Here is a 14850-nt window from a genome sequence, read left to right on the forward strand (position 1 = left end):
TTGCCGTGAGCGGGGGCTACTCTTTGTTGCGGTGCGCAGGCTTCTCATCACGGTGGCTTCTCTTGTTGCGGAGCACGGGATCTAGGTGCGCAGGCTTCAGTAGTTGTGGCTCATGGGCTCTAGAGTGCAGGCTCAGTAGTTGTGGCGCACAGGCTTAGTTGCTCTGCAGCATGTGGGATCTTCCCAGACCAGGGCTCGAACCCGTGTCCCCTGCATTGGCAGGTGGATTCTTAACCACTGTGCCACCAGGGAAGTCCCGGGAATATTTTTATACCCATTTTCCAGGTAGAAAAACCGAGGCCTGGAAAAATGAAGCAATTCTCTTAAGGTCATACAGTTGCCCTCTGCTTAAGGGGTGGGGTTCGAACTCCAGTCCATCTGATTTCAGAGTCCAGCTGCCTAACGGCTCACTCTTGAGAACTTCCCAAGTGCCAGGCGCCTCGGGAAGCACTTTGCAAATACTGACTCTGTTAATCTTCAAAGACACAGTTGAAGTAGATACTGTTGCTGTCCTCATTTCCAAGATGAGGAAATGGAGGCAACTCGAGGCTAAACAAGTTGCCTACTTTTGTGCAGCCAGAAGGCAGAGCTGGGATTTGAACCCACAGCTCATGAAGCTGGGCCCCACCCCACCCCTAAATTTCTCCATGTAAGCCGAGGTACTCAAGGCCACAGCCAATTAAGGGTCAATGGGAAATTAAGGTAAAGGAAACCTGAAATTACTTCTCAAATTGCTTACTTTTTAAAATTCAGTTTTGTGTTTGCAAGGCAGAAATAGAGACACAGATGTAGAGGACAAACGTATGGACACCAAGGGGGGAAAGTGGGGTGGGAGGGTGGGAGTGGTGGGATGAATTGGGAAATTGGGAGATTTTTAAAAAATTTATTTTATTGAAGTAAAGTTGATTTACAATGCTGTGTTAATTTCTGCTGTACAGCAAATTGATTCAGTTTTATATATATATATATATATTTATACACATTTGTTTTCAAATGCTTTTCCATTATGGTTTATTACTGGATATTGAATATAGTTCCCTATGCTATACAGTAGGACCTTGTTGTTTATCCATTCTCTATATAATAATTTGCATCTTCTAATCCTAACCTCCCAATCCATCCCTCCACCACCCCTCTCCCCCTTGGCAACAAGTCTGTTCTCTATGTCTGTGAGTCTGTTTCTGTTTTGTAAATAAGTTCATTTGTGTCATATTTTAGATTCCACATATAAGTGATATCATATAAGTGATATCAGTATTTGTCTTTCTCTTTCTGACTTCCTTCACTTAGCATGATAATCTCTAGGTCCATCCATGCTGCTGCAAATGGCATTATAAAATTCAGTTTTAATGATCAGTTTCAAATAGTGTTACGGAAGCCCAGGCTTGGGGATCTGAGTACCTGGATTCAAATACAAGCTATCCTACTCCTTGCTGGGGCCCTTTAGGCAAGTTCCTTAACCCTTCTGGGCACCAGTTTTCTCAGCTATGAATGGGCTCGGAGTTCTTACTCTATGGGGTTGTTGGGAGTAATTAAAGAAGAGAGTAAATGAAGGGATACACCGCTAAAAGGAGCCAAGAGCTCCCTGCGTGTTCTCTCGAAACACTCACTGCATGGTGATTGCGGGTTCAGCTTCCAGGAGGCTGACTCTGAGGCGGGGATTAGTGAGCAGGCATTAGGCTGTGCCCTCTGGAAGGGAGGGAAGGAAGCAGGAGAGGTGGGGAGACTCCACGCCAGGAGTGGTGTAACCTCGGGCAGGACAACTTCCCAGTCTGAGACGGTCCCTCAGGGGCTGACAGTGAAGGCCGTCTGCTGCCCGCACTCCCTGCGCTGGGGCAAAAGGCCTTCAGAGTCCCGAGAGCGGAACCATCACGCTATGGACCCCACACCAAGGCCGCACTGAAGGGGGACTGGGGGGCACATCCAGCTTCTCTACATAGCTACTCTTTTTTTGTGAAATGTGTTTTTATTTTGTTCATTTTTTTCAATAAATGACACATACAAAGGTACAGACTTCAAAAGGAACAAAAGGATGGATGAGCAGAAGTACTGTTTTTGTCTCCATTTTAGGAATCCTGAGGACCAGAGAGGTTAAGTGACTCATGCTAGGGAACACAGCTCATAGGTAACAGAGCTGGGCTTTGAACTTGCATCTGTCTGACTCTTCTCACTATTCTCACTATTGCCTCCTACTGGGGATGTATCAGGGAAGGCTTCTGGGAGGAAGTGGCATGTTAACCATGGCCTTGAGGAGGCCATGCAATGCAATGGTAGAAAGCATGGGCGGTGGACCCAGACCATCTGGGTTGGAGTCGATCTTTCACCTCTGAGCTGTGTGCCTCCATTTCCTAATCTGTAAAATGGGCATAATAATGGTGCCCATCTCATAGAGTTGTTACACTTATTAAGTGAATTAATACATGTGGAGAACTTAGAACATAGCCAAACATAGTTGTTTATTATGATTAGATATTATGGAAAAGGGGAGGTTCTCGCCCTGAGCAACTCGGTGGAAATGATGCCATTTATCGAGATGATATGAACCTCACCTCACCCTGAGTCTGACCTGCACCCCAAAGGCTTCTCCAGGCTCAGGGAGTGGTGGACAAAGCCTGGCTCTCAGTGGGCCTGGCTGCAGGACCGCTGAGCATGCCGGGAGGCCAGTCTGGCTCCAGGCCCAGCCTTGGGCTGCTGGCCGCGGTTTCTGTTCAAAAAGGACTTTGTGTGACAGCTGCTCCCTCCCCCAACCCCTGCTCGTACCATCCCCCGCCACAGGGGGCCTGCTGTAGGAGGGACCAGAGTGCTCATGGCATGTCCTGCTTCCTAGCCCTGCCCAGTGCCCTCGCCAGGTCACAGCCAGGCCTCCTGGGGCTTAGAGGCCTTTGCACTGGGACTGGACTCCCACCTGCTGGTTCTGAAGGGCTGGAAGCAGATCCCAGTGCTTGCTCTGAGCTTGACCACTTGATGTCCTCACTGCAGGTTTCTCCCGCTGCAAAACTGCCCATATAATTAGACTCCAGTCTGATGGCTTGCCTTGGCCTACACACAACAGCCCCTGCCTACCTTCCTGCTGTCAGCCCTTACCTCTATCCCCTCGTGGGCTCCCCTCCAGTCCCACTGGCCCCTTAGTGTTCCTCAACCACACGAGTCATTTGCACCCCAGGACCTTTGCATCTGCTTTCTCTCTGCCGAATGCTCTTGCCTGAGATCTCTGAGTCCTTACCCTCAGGTCTCGGCTCCAAGGCCACGTCCTCAGAGAGACCATCCCTGACCACCCTGTCTAAAGTAGCGTCCACCCTTCACAGTCACTCTCCCTCTTATCACCCCACTTATTTCCTTTACACCATACCTACCCCCCAAGTTATCCTGTTCATTTGTTTGTTTGTCTATTGGTATCTCTGTTACTAGAATGTAAGCTCCACAAGGGCAGGGACCGTACCTGTCTTATCCATTGCTGTTCTAAGCATCTAGAAAAGTCCTGGTACATAACATGCTCGTTTAATAAATATTTGTTGGACAAGACCTACAATATGGGCTGTTTTGAGGACTGATGACATGATGGATGGCAAGTACCTAGCAGAGGGCTGATACAGACCAGGTGCTAAAACCAGCAGCCTATGTCAACCTTGCAACTTTTCCTGTTATTATAATTTTACTGTCTCATAGAAAAAGGTCTTATTCTGACACCTTCATTTATATCTCTTTTAATCTCTACCCACAATAAACTTATCTACAAATATATTCAGTGATACAAGCTTGGTATTAAATCAGGGTGGAACAGACCCTATAGGCAAGTAGAAATGTGTGTATTCTCCTGAATCCCTCATTTCCTGCTGGAGAGTTATCTTATTATTATTGTTGTTGCTATTGTTGTTGTTATTTTATTGACAAGGTAGACTGATGAAGTAAGAGCCAGATCCTGGGCTCAAAATTCCAAACTTATCTGACTTATCTGGGCAAATCACAACCTCTTTGTGCCTCAGTTTCTTCAACCATAAAATATAGATATTTATGCTACTTACTTCATGGAGTTGTTTCGAAGATTAATAAGTTAACATTAGCAAAATGCTTAGAAGAGTGCCCAGCACAGAGTGAGCACTATGTTAAGTGTTTGTTAAGTTAAATAAATAATAATAAGCCCTGTTCAGTACTTACTATATAGAGGAATCGTTTTTACCTGTACTCATTTAAGCCTCACCACAACCCCTTGAAGAAATCAAGGAACAGAGATGTTCATTAATTTGCCCAATGCCACACAGCTTGTAAGTATTACAATGGTTTGAATGTTCACACGTGTGCGTAAAGTCCTCATCCTTTCCTTTAATCAAACTGACTGGCTCTCTCTACCTAAGAATTCTTATACAGAGTTGTACACACACAGCTGAGCCTATTGTGTTTTATGAGGCTTTAAAAGAGCTTTTCAAGGGTTTTCTATTGAGATTTCAACTTTTTAAAAAAAAGATTATTTATTTATTATTTATTTATGGCTGCGTTGGGTCTTCATTGCTGCGCGTGGGCTTTCTCTAGTTGCAGCGAGCGGGGGCTACTGTTCGTTGCGGTGCGCGGGCTTCTCATTGCGGTGGCTTCTCTTGTTGCGGAGCATGGGCTCTAGGTACGCGGGCTCAGTAGTCATGGCTCACAGGCTCTAGATCGCAGGCTCAGTAGTTGTGGCTGGTGGCTCTAGAGTGCAGGCTCAGTAGTTGTGGCGCACGGACTTAGTTGCTCCGCGGCATGTGGGATCTTCCCGGACCAGGGATCGAACCCATGTCCCCTGCATTGGCAGGCGGATTCTTATCCACTGCGCCACCAGGGAAGTCCCAGAGATTTTAGCTTTAAACATTCCACTTCTACCATAACACCCTCCTTTAAGATCTGACCCTACTATATGTCAGAGAGATCAGGGAGAGAGGACCTCGTGGAACTGGGAAAGGAGGAGGAAGAGGGGGCCAGCTCAGCCTCCCCCTCCCATCCTGCGATGTGGCCTCAGGTACCTCTTGGCGTCTGTGGGGGCTATAAGGAGCACAATTTGACAACCACAGCACTGGGCAATTTCTGAGTGTTCCGCCCCCTCTGACATCTCGTGACTTGATGCCACTAATGGCAGCTGGCATGTTTTGGGCACTTGCCCGGTGCCCAAGCACTTTTCTAAGTGCTTTACAGATTAGCTCCTTTTCTCCCGACAGTAACCCTCTGGGACAGGGACTGGTACATCTCAGTTTACAGAAAAGGAAATGAGGCACAGAGAGGTTAAGTTACTTGCCCAGGATGACACAGCTAGAATGGATTAAGGTGGGGGGACAAACTTAATCTGATTCCGGAGCCCTTGTCCTCACCCCCTGGGCATGCTGCCTCTGACCTTGCCCATTGTTGGTCCTGGAGTCCCTGGGAAAACCATGTGGCTGTGTGTTTCCAAGGAAACAGAGCTTCTGATTCTAAGGGAATGGGAAAGGGCAGGTGAAGCCCGTTCGAGTCCCCTTGAGAGCAGCTGGGGGGTCTCCTCTCTCTGGAAGCTGCCAGACCTCCCTCCGGCTACGGAAGCTGAGCCAGGGCCCTGAGTGGCTGCTGGGACGTTGGCTGGAAGCCTGGCACCCAGAGGCCCGGCTACAGGGAAGCTCTTGGCTCCTCATTCATCCAAGTCATTAATATTCCCTCTCTCCAGCCGCTCTCCATTTAATTGCACACACTGCTGTCGGTCTCTTTGCCAGAGCTGTGGCCTCTGGGAAAAGCTAGTGGACCCATTTTTCCCTGCAGCGTTCCCTGGGCCAGAGGAGGGGCTGGGGCTCGACTCTGCCATATACTATAATTTCTAAGCTATCAAACAGTGCAGATATGAAAGAAGCACCTTAATTTTATAAGGTCTCTTCTAGGGAAAACTAAGCGTGTATTATTCATTCCTTGAAGGTAACTTTTAAGTCATACTGTATAGACAAATGTATTATTTTATTTATGTAAAAACAGAATACTGTATTCTAGAGTCCACTATGAAAGTTTAAGTTCTGGAATAAGCAGCAAATTTTCTATTAAACACGAAAGAGCATAAATTTTCTCTGATAAACCGAAGTTTGTTGGTACCAAAAGATACTGCGTAGACATACAAGTGTATGTCTACCATAAAAGGGCTATGGTAGACATACACTTGATTCTAAACGTTAGGGGTCTAATCCAACTCTGCTCTTGATCAGCTCCGAAGCCTACAGCTTTGTTATCTTTGTTAAGAAAACGACCTAGGCAGCGCCCTTGCAGCTTTAATGAGATATTGCTGCGTGGCACCACCAGGGGGTAGCATCGAGCACAATTTTACATCAGTTTTTCCTCTTTGTGGTCTTAATGAAGGTGCATTGGATTCCGGGTTGTTAACGATACATTTGAAGTGGTGAGGACAGAGGTGGGGGAGAGTATCATTATTAAATACTCGTAAGTACAGTAATTCCTGGAGAACTCAGCAGAGAGAGAGCTCGGAGGTAATTCTGCAGCGTTGATGGCAGGTGTAGTCTGGAGTCAGGGAGGAGACAGTCTACCTTGTCTTTTCTCTGTCCTGGAGGGCAGTGGTCCACTCTGGGCACTGCCCTTCATTAAGAGGTGCAGTGACAGTCTGGTGTATCCAGTGGAGGGTGCTCAGTGACAAGGAACTTTGCAGGAGAATGTTAGTTTACTGACGTACGTGGCCCTGAGTGCAAAATACATCTTAGTCACTATTTTGGGGACCTTGAGCAAGTCACAAAAACTTTGCCAAGTTAGGGTTCCTTCTCTGTAACACAGGGAGGAAAGCTTACCTTGCTCGATGGTTGGGAAGAGTCAGGGAGGTATTGCAGGCAGGTGCCTGGAGCCCTGTAAAGCCTCAATAATGGTGATTCTTATGATAATGAATAATATGTTACTAATGTTACTGTTTGTGGTACCACCATTGTAATACTCATTATAAATATCTTTATTATTGATAATCCTATTCATTGTGTTGTATTTGATATAATCTGACACGTTTCCTATTTTATATGATATATATAATATCTTGTATATATTTGGTATGTATTAATACATAATAATTATAAAATTAATAATGAATATTTTGTATAAATGTGTTAATATTTTTGTAATTAATAACCATCACTGGAGGAATGAGAAGATTTAGCATGGAGGGTCCAGTTCCCCTCTCCCAAGTTTAGGGGTCCCACAACCAAATGGATTATTTGGAGAAGCAAATGGATTATTTGAGGATCCAGGGGTTTGGGCCCTGGGCCTGCAGAGTATGGAGTACAGAGCAGCTCAGGAAGCGGAGAAGCTGACTGAAGTCCAGGCTGGAATATGTGACCTTGCGCAGGTGACTTACCCTCTCTGAAAGGGTGTAGTTGTCAGCGCTGTGGCCAACCCTAACCCTCCCCGCTTGGCCCAGGCTCGGGGTGGGGGCAGCTGTTGGAGGGCTGGGGGTGAAGAGGCGTCCTTGCTTCCTCCCCTGTGCAGGAGTCGGGGCTGTCGGCGTGGATTGGCGGGCAGCTGCACCCGCTGGAGCAGGTGCCGCCCGTGCTGGCCGTGCTGCTCATCACTGTGGTCGTCGCCTTCTTCACGGAGTTTGCCAGCAACACGGCCACGATCGTCATCTTTCTGCCTGTCCTGGCGGAGCTGGTGAGGGTCCACACAGGGTCCTGGGGCGGGAGGGAAACACCTCTCCCCAGCACACGTTCAGAAACCTCTTCCTCGCTCCGGGGAGCTCCCCCAGGAGCCACAGTTGGTCATTGCTCTCGTCCAAAATGCATGATAGTGTCAGAACCATGATATTTTTTTTAAAAAGAATACTGTTTTTTTCTTTAAGAAATGCATAAACAGAGTAAATATTTTCCAAATGCACCAAATTCCCTCCTTTGGGAAAAGTAACCCATGCTGACGTGGAGAGTTTTCTAGGAAAATAGGAATTGCCAAATATGGATTAAGAAGAAGTAGGAAATCTGAGTGGACAAATAACCTTAGGAGAAATTCTAATGGTAGGCAAAGCCCTAGCCTCCCTCTAAAGCAGGGTTTCTCAGCACTATTGACATTTTGGGCAGGAGAATTCTGTTATGTGAAGCTGTCCTGTGAACTGTAGGATGTTTAGCAGTATCCCTGTTCTCTACCTACTGGATACCAAAGGCATCCCCCCTAAATTGTGACAATCCAAAAGGTCTCTAGACGTTGCCAAATGTCTCCTGGGGAGACAGAATTATCCCCGGTGGAGAATCACTGCTCTAAAAATCACTAGCCCCAGAGGGATGTCTGAGGTGAGAGCTAGCAAACCTTCAAGGAACAGACAGTCCCCACTTACCCCAAGTGTTCCAGAGCACAGAAAGATCGAGAAAGCTGTTCAATCAAGGTACAAGGTCAGCAAAACCCTGACACCAAAAAACAGAAGGAGAGCAAAGGAAAAGAAAGTTATAACTCAATGTCACATGTAAACAAAGATGCGAATAACAAAATGGATCCAAGATCGTATGAATTCTACTAGAAATTTCAAAACTGATTAACAGAAACTATCAGTATAGTTTTATATTTAAATAGACTAAAGAAGACCAAACCATATGATTATCTCAATATAGACCAAAATGATAAAATTAAATGTGTTGCAAGTATATGCTTTGTATGTAAACAGTGATATACCAGGCACACTATCTGAATCACTTTTTGCTTTTTATTTATTTATGCATCAATTTATAATGGATATCACACTGTATTAGCACACACAGATACACTTTATTCTTTCTCAATGACTGGAGAATATTCCACTATGAATCCATAGTTGTTGATTTTATTTAAGCAATCTTCTACCGATGAACACAGAGGTTGTTTCCAGCCTCTGCTATTTCCCAACAATGCTGCCTTGGCCTCTCCTTGTCTGAGCACCTTTTTATATGTAGATACATCTAGATCTCCAGAGCTGAGATCCCTGGGTGAAAGAGCATGTGCATTTACAATTTTGTAAGAGATGGACAAATTGCCCTCCCAAGTGTGGGCGTGCCATTTCCACTCCCACCAGCAGCGTGGGGTAGGGGTCCCCATAGCCTTGCTAAGTGTGATTGGATTTAATCACACCCTTCCCCAGGATCTGATGGATCTGGCAATTGAGAGAGATGGGGATGCTCTGGGGGAGAGGAGGGAGAGCAGACCCAATCAGGTCTGCAGGGGCCGCTTTTGCTGAAGAAGATACTAGCAAATGATTTATTCTTCTAAACGTTGCTTATCATCAAAATCAAAACATGTTACATGCAAGGGGGTGATCTTAGTGCTTTTTGAGAAAATGTATATGCTTTGGTTTACAAAAATTCCCTAGAGGGGCCAGAAATCCTTATCTTAAATAAAATGCTGGCGAAGTGATCAACATGAGTTACAGGTGGACATGTCATTTGGGGGAGGTGATGAACCGGTGGTCTGCTAACTGAGGCCAACCCACAGACACCTTTGATCCACACAGTCTTAGAAATTTGGAAATGAGTGCCTACGGATGCTACCTTGAGCTCTCTTTATCTCTGAAATCCAGTGAGGCCCCAACAAAAGGTACCCAGCGGCCAGCTGTTTGGATTGTTAGGCTGAGAGAAGGACCAGGCAGGGGACTTGAGGTTTTTTAGAGCCATGATTCTCAAGATGTGGTCCCTGGACCAGAAGCCTTAGCATCACCTGGGGGCTTGTTAGAGATGCAAATTCTTGGGGCCCCTGCCCCAGACCTGCTGACTCAGCAACTCTGCAGGAGGCGGGGCGAGTGCTCTGGGCTTTAACAAGCCCTCCAGGTGATTCTGATACGCGCTCAAGTTGGAAGAGGGAGTGTTCTCAAATAATCTCCCCAGCCCATCCTCCCCGATGAACCTGCATGTGCTTGGAATGTCACTAACCTAGGAATGTTCTCTCCATATCTCCCTCGGTCTGGTTCTCTTCTTGTCTGTCTGTCTCTATTTCTGCCTGTGTGTCCATTCTGGCCGCATTTCTCTCTGTGTGTCTTTAAATCCGTCTTCCCGTTTGTTTCTCTCGTTCTCTCTCACTCGCCAATCTCTCTCCATGCGTCTCTGTCTCTCCACCTGTCTCCATCTCCCGTGTGGTTTCTCTGTATTTCTCGGTCTCGGTCTCTCCCGCCCCTCCTGGGCCCAGGCCATCCGTCTGAGGGTGCACCCCCTGTACTTGATGATCCCTGGCACAGTCGGCTGCTCCTATGCCTTCATGCTCCCAGTCTCGACACCCCCCAACTCAATCGCCTTCGCCTCTGGACACTTGCTGGTCAAAGACATGGTGAGTCTGGGCATTTTCTCGCAGAGGTCCGGGGAGGTGGGTGAACACCAGAGGTGGCATGCAAGGCATCAAGGCAGGACTTGTGCTTCCCCCAACATCCCGCAATTTCTGAATAGGTCCTTCCGAGTGGGACCAGAAATATACCTTTTAGCAAACACTCTGAGATGATTCGTATGCTTAGGCAACTTCAGGAAGCACTGCCTCAGCGACTACTTTCCAAAGTTTGCTTCAGAGACGAGGGGCTTCCCCTCTCTCTGGGCACCTCCCTGTCTTCTGACTTGTTTGGCCAAGCGCTCTGTGCCCGGTGGCGGCGTCTCTAGGAGAGGAGCAGCGGACCACACCTGGGACTTAGAGCCGGGCCTCGGTGCCCAGCCTGCTGGAGAGGAGACAGAGGCCGAGGGTCGTGGCAGTGGCGGGGGACCTCCAGCTTTCAGCAGGGCTCTCCCCCAGGCTCTCCTGCTGAACCGGCTCCTGCCCCCTCCTCTGCCTGCTTCCTGCCGCCCTGCCCCCTCCACTGGCTGCCTGGGGTGTCCGCACCGTGGGTGCTCAGGGACCTAAGCTTCGGGGTCCTAAGCTGGTGCAGGTGAGAAGGGGGAATCTGCTTAACCAGTCCTCCACCCACGCAGGCTCTCCAGGCACAGAGTTCCCAGCAGGACAAATGGAGACAGTGAGAGGCAGAAAGAGATCACAGAGCAAAGAGACAGCAGGGACCCAGGCAGACAGACGTTCATCCACCGTGGGTTCATTCACTGCACAGATATTTGCTGAGCGCATTCCATGTTCTGGGCGAGGGGTTGAGCAGCGTAGGGGAGACACAGGCCTGCCTCTAAGGAGGTTGCCTTCTATGAGGGAGACAGTAAATGAAAAGCAGAGGGTATGTTTACTGATCAAAGCAGATTATTTGCAGGTTGTGTGATCCTGGGTGAGCCAAATTCTCTGAGCCTCATTTTCCTCTTCTGTAAAATGGGAATAATGATGATGATGATGATAACAGCCCTCACAGGGGTGCTTTCAGGCTCTGTGACAGCTGCATGGCACAGTACCTGGCATCTAGAAACCGCTAAGTGAATGGGGACTTTTTCAGCTCCTTGAGGGTCAGCCTAAGGCGTGTAAAGATGGAAGGGTCTTGGGTGTCAATCAACCTGAGTTTGTGTCTGGCTCCATCACTTCCCAGCTGTGCAATCTTGGGGGAAGGACTTTCTGACTCTGAGCCTGGGCTTTTCCATCTGTATAATGGGCCTCAAGCAGGCCCCTCCCTCACTCTGGGCTCCGTTGCAGGCGCGGACGGGACTCCTGATGAACGTGATGGGCGTCCTGCTGCTCAGCTTGGCCATGAATACTTGGGCACAGACCATCTTCCAGCTGGGCACTTTCCCGGACTGGGCCAACCTCCACCTGACCAATGTCACAGCACTGCCATCCACCTTGGCCAATGACACATTTCAGACCCTCTGAGTCCCCCTCAGTTACTCTCTTTGGGCTGAGCCCTCCCAGAAGGTCTCGCCATCATCTGCTGCCAGGACCCTACAGGATGATCAAGCAATTCTTCTCTGTGATCCAGTACGCAGCAAGCAAGGGTGACTTCCAGTGGTCCACTTGGGTCCATAGTCTCGTTGTCTAGGATACCTTCTCCTCTGTCATGCAGTTGAGGGTGCAGCTACCTCCCAGATCTGCCGCCTGAGCAACAAGCTCCTTTATCTCTGAGCTGTTCTGTGGTTAGGACGCAAGAAAGCCCAATTTCAGCAACAATAAGCAAATCTGGAATGGCGTTTGCCTTGAATAGGTAGGGTGGGAAGCACAACAAGCATCCCTCACTGACTACACGAGTTACCATCTGGAGAGACCATCTTGCCTTTAGGGATCACCTTCCTTCAAGAGACTTTGGGGCTGCTGTGTCCCAGTCCAGCTGTTCCAGCTGTCACAGCTGGTGTGTGCTCTGCTTGGTGGGGGCCAATTCTCTGCCAGTTATTCAAATATCACCCCTGCTGATACCCAGCAGCCAGGGGTATTTTCAATCCCTGGAGACAGGGGGAGGGACAGATGACATCCTGAGGACATGGAGATCATGCAAAGCCTCCTTGCTGCTTCTCCGGGCTCCCGAGCACACAAGGGGAGTTCTAGACCTTTCTACCCAAGCTTATTAGGATTTTCCTGTTCAGTCTGATTCAGTGTGGCCACAGTTCCAAGGTCAGGCCAAGTCTGGGCCATGCCCTCTCACAGGTGACCCATGGCCCCTCCAGCCAGGCCCCTCCCGCACATGGCCCGCAGGGGCCTTCGTGGCTGCAGGCTTCTTCTTGTTCCAGGAGCTGGTCTTTACCTCCCCACCCCGACCCAAAGCGGTAAGCATGTTTGATTAGCAAAGGCCACATTTTTTAGGGGTGAGAGAAAAGTCAGAAGATAAATTGGGGCCTTGTAAAAGGTCAAATGTCTCAGGCAGGGAAACACCATAATCCTCTTCTACAGACAAGGACAACTTAAGACTTCCCCTGAGCCAGTGGCTGGTGGGGCCTGTCCTAGAGGATCTGACCCCTCCTCGCTTCAAGTAGGAACATCTCGGCATCCCCAGTGAATAGCACAGTTTGGACCCAGCGGGCGCTCAGGAAGTATCTGTGGAATCAGTAGGCAGGCATTAGCCCAGCATCAGAAAAGGCACCTGCTGAGGGGCCCAGAAAGCTCATCCCCAACTTCCTACGCCTCTGAGGGATGAGGTTCCCCAAGCAGCTCGGGCTGGGAAGCAGCACCCAGGGACTGAACTTGTTCTTGAAACAGCACAAGTGAGTCATGGATGTTCCCCTGGGAGCAGTGGGGAGGAGGGAGAATGGGTTCCCTGTCCTTCCCGTGGGGTTACTTCAAGATTTAGTCACAGTTACAGCCCCTTGGGGTGGGGCGTGCACTCCTATTGGATGGGGCAGTGGAGAAATTCATTCACAGAGAAACCCAAGGGGCTTATAACCAGATGAATCGTGATTTCAAATACTTCTGATTGAGAATTCTATAAAATAAAGAATGTTAATCAACCCTGGGCCTGGAGATTATTTGCCTTTGTGGCCATAAAAGAGCTTCAAAGCCCTAAATTCTGGAACTGGGGGTTTCACAGAATTGACCTCCCTGACCTCACTTCCTTACTGCTCTCCCCTCTCCACTCTACTCCAGCCACATACTCAAACTCTCCTGCCTCAGGGCCTTTGCACATGCTGTATCCGTTACCTAGAACACTTTGCTCCTAAATATATGCTTGTTTCTCACTTTATTCAGGTCTCTGCTCAAATGTCACCTCCCCAGAGAAGCTTCCCTGACCATCAGGTCTAAAATATCACCCTCATTACTTTTTATACCCTTATCCTGCTATATTTTTCTCCTTAATATTTAGTCAGGACACTGTATTATTTATTTTCTTGTTTATTAACTTTCTCTCCCTCTAGAAAATAAACCTGTGAGAATACAAACTTTATTTTGTCCAGTGTTGTAACTCCAGTTCCTAGAACGGTTTCTGGCACAAAGTAGATGCTTAGTAAACATTTGATAAGTAAATCTATACCAGAATTTATGAGAAAGCAAACTCACTCTTCAATCTGGGGTCTGTTTGGCTCATTTCTTTATTCACTCATTCTTCCATTTATTCATTCAACAGTATTTATTTAGAATCTGTTACGTGCTAGTTCACTGTCCCTAGCCACATAGAACTTAGCCCAGGAGACAGGCAGTAGGCAGGTAAACAAATAGGTAAAGTGACTCCGGGTCATAACGTGGGCTAAGAAGAAAATGAAACTGGCCAATGTGAGAAACCTACTCAGAGGCTATGTTAGCCAGGGTGATCAGGGAGGACTTCTCTGAGGAGGCGGCCCTGGGCTGAGACCAGTAGGAGTCACCCATGTGCTCAAGGTGGTGTGGGAGGAAAGGAGATGGCAGGGGTGGTACAGAGTCATCAGAAATTTACCAAGGACTCATCTGGAATACACAAGGAATACCCAGAAGCCAGAAGAGACAAAAACAAAACACTTACCGGAGGCTGCATAACAAATCACCCCAAAGTTCAGGGCCTTAAAACACAACACATTTCTGCACTTGGTCAGAGTTCTGCAGGCCTGGTTTTGTCTCTGCTGTACATGGTGTGGCTGGGGCCACTCAGCTGGGGGTTTAGCTGGCGCTGGAAAGTCCATGATGGCTGTGGACCCTCCAGGGTCACGTGGCTTCTCCAGGAGTACAGCCTGGACCTCTGTACATGGCAGTGGGCTTCTCAGAAGGCAAAAGCAGAAGCTACAAGTCCCCTTAAGGCGTGGGCTTGGGAGTCCAAGAACGTTAATTCTGCCACATTCTATTGGTCAAAGCGGGTCACAGGGTTAGCCTGGTTCAAGGGGAGGGAAATAACTCCGCTCCTTGATGGGGGGAGTGTCATCCGCATACAGGGCAGAAGATGGCTAGTCACCAACTTTGGAAGCCTTCCACCATAACACCCAAGAGAAAACTGGGTGAAAGTTACGAATATGCCGTTCTAAAAAGGGATATGTAAGTGGCCAGCGGGTTTATAAAGAGATGCTCAGACCACTTGTAATCAGGTAAGTGCAAGTTAAACCAAGGTTCAACAACATGCCAATCAGACTGGCAAAA

At 48.1% G+C, this 14850-nt stretch overlaps 1 protein-coding gene across 4 annotated transcripts in view; it reads left to right on the plus strand.

The window, feature by feature from the left end:
- Positions 1–13688, plus strand: part of SLC13A3 (solute carrier family 13 member 3) — a 77933-nt gene extending 64245 nt beyond the window's left edge. For all 4 annotated transcript variants that reach the window (XM_059896857.1, XM_059896858.1, XM_059896860.1 and 1 more), the window contains 3 exons: positions 7459–7620; positions 10105–10242; positions 11521–13688. In XM_059896857.1, coding sequence (XP_059752840.1) covers positions 7459–7620; positions 10105–10242; positions 11521–11697 — 477 coding nt within the window. In that variant the 3' untranslated portion in view covers positions 11698–13688. The remainder of the gene's footprint in view (positions 1–7458; positions 7621–10104; positions 10243–11520) is intronic.
- The last annotated feature ends 1162 nt before the right edge of the window (positions 13689–14850 follow it).

This window comes from Balaenoptera ricei, chromosome 15 (genome assembly GCF_028023285.1).
Source record: "Balaenoptera ricei isolate mBalRic1 chromosome 15, mBalRic1.hap2, whole genome shotgun sequence".
Classification (NCBI taxonomy): domain Eukaryota; kingdom Metazoa; phylum Chordata; class Mammalia; order Artiodactyla; family Balaenopteridae; genus Balaenoptera; species Balaenoptera ricei.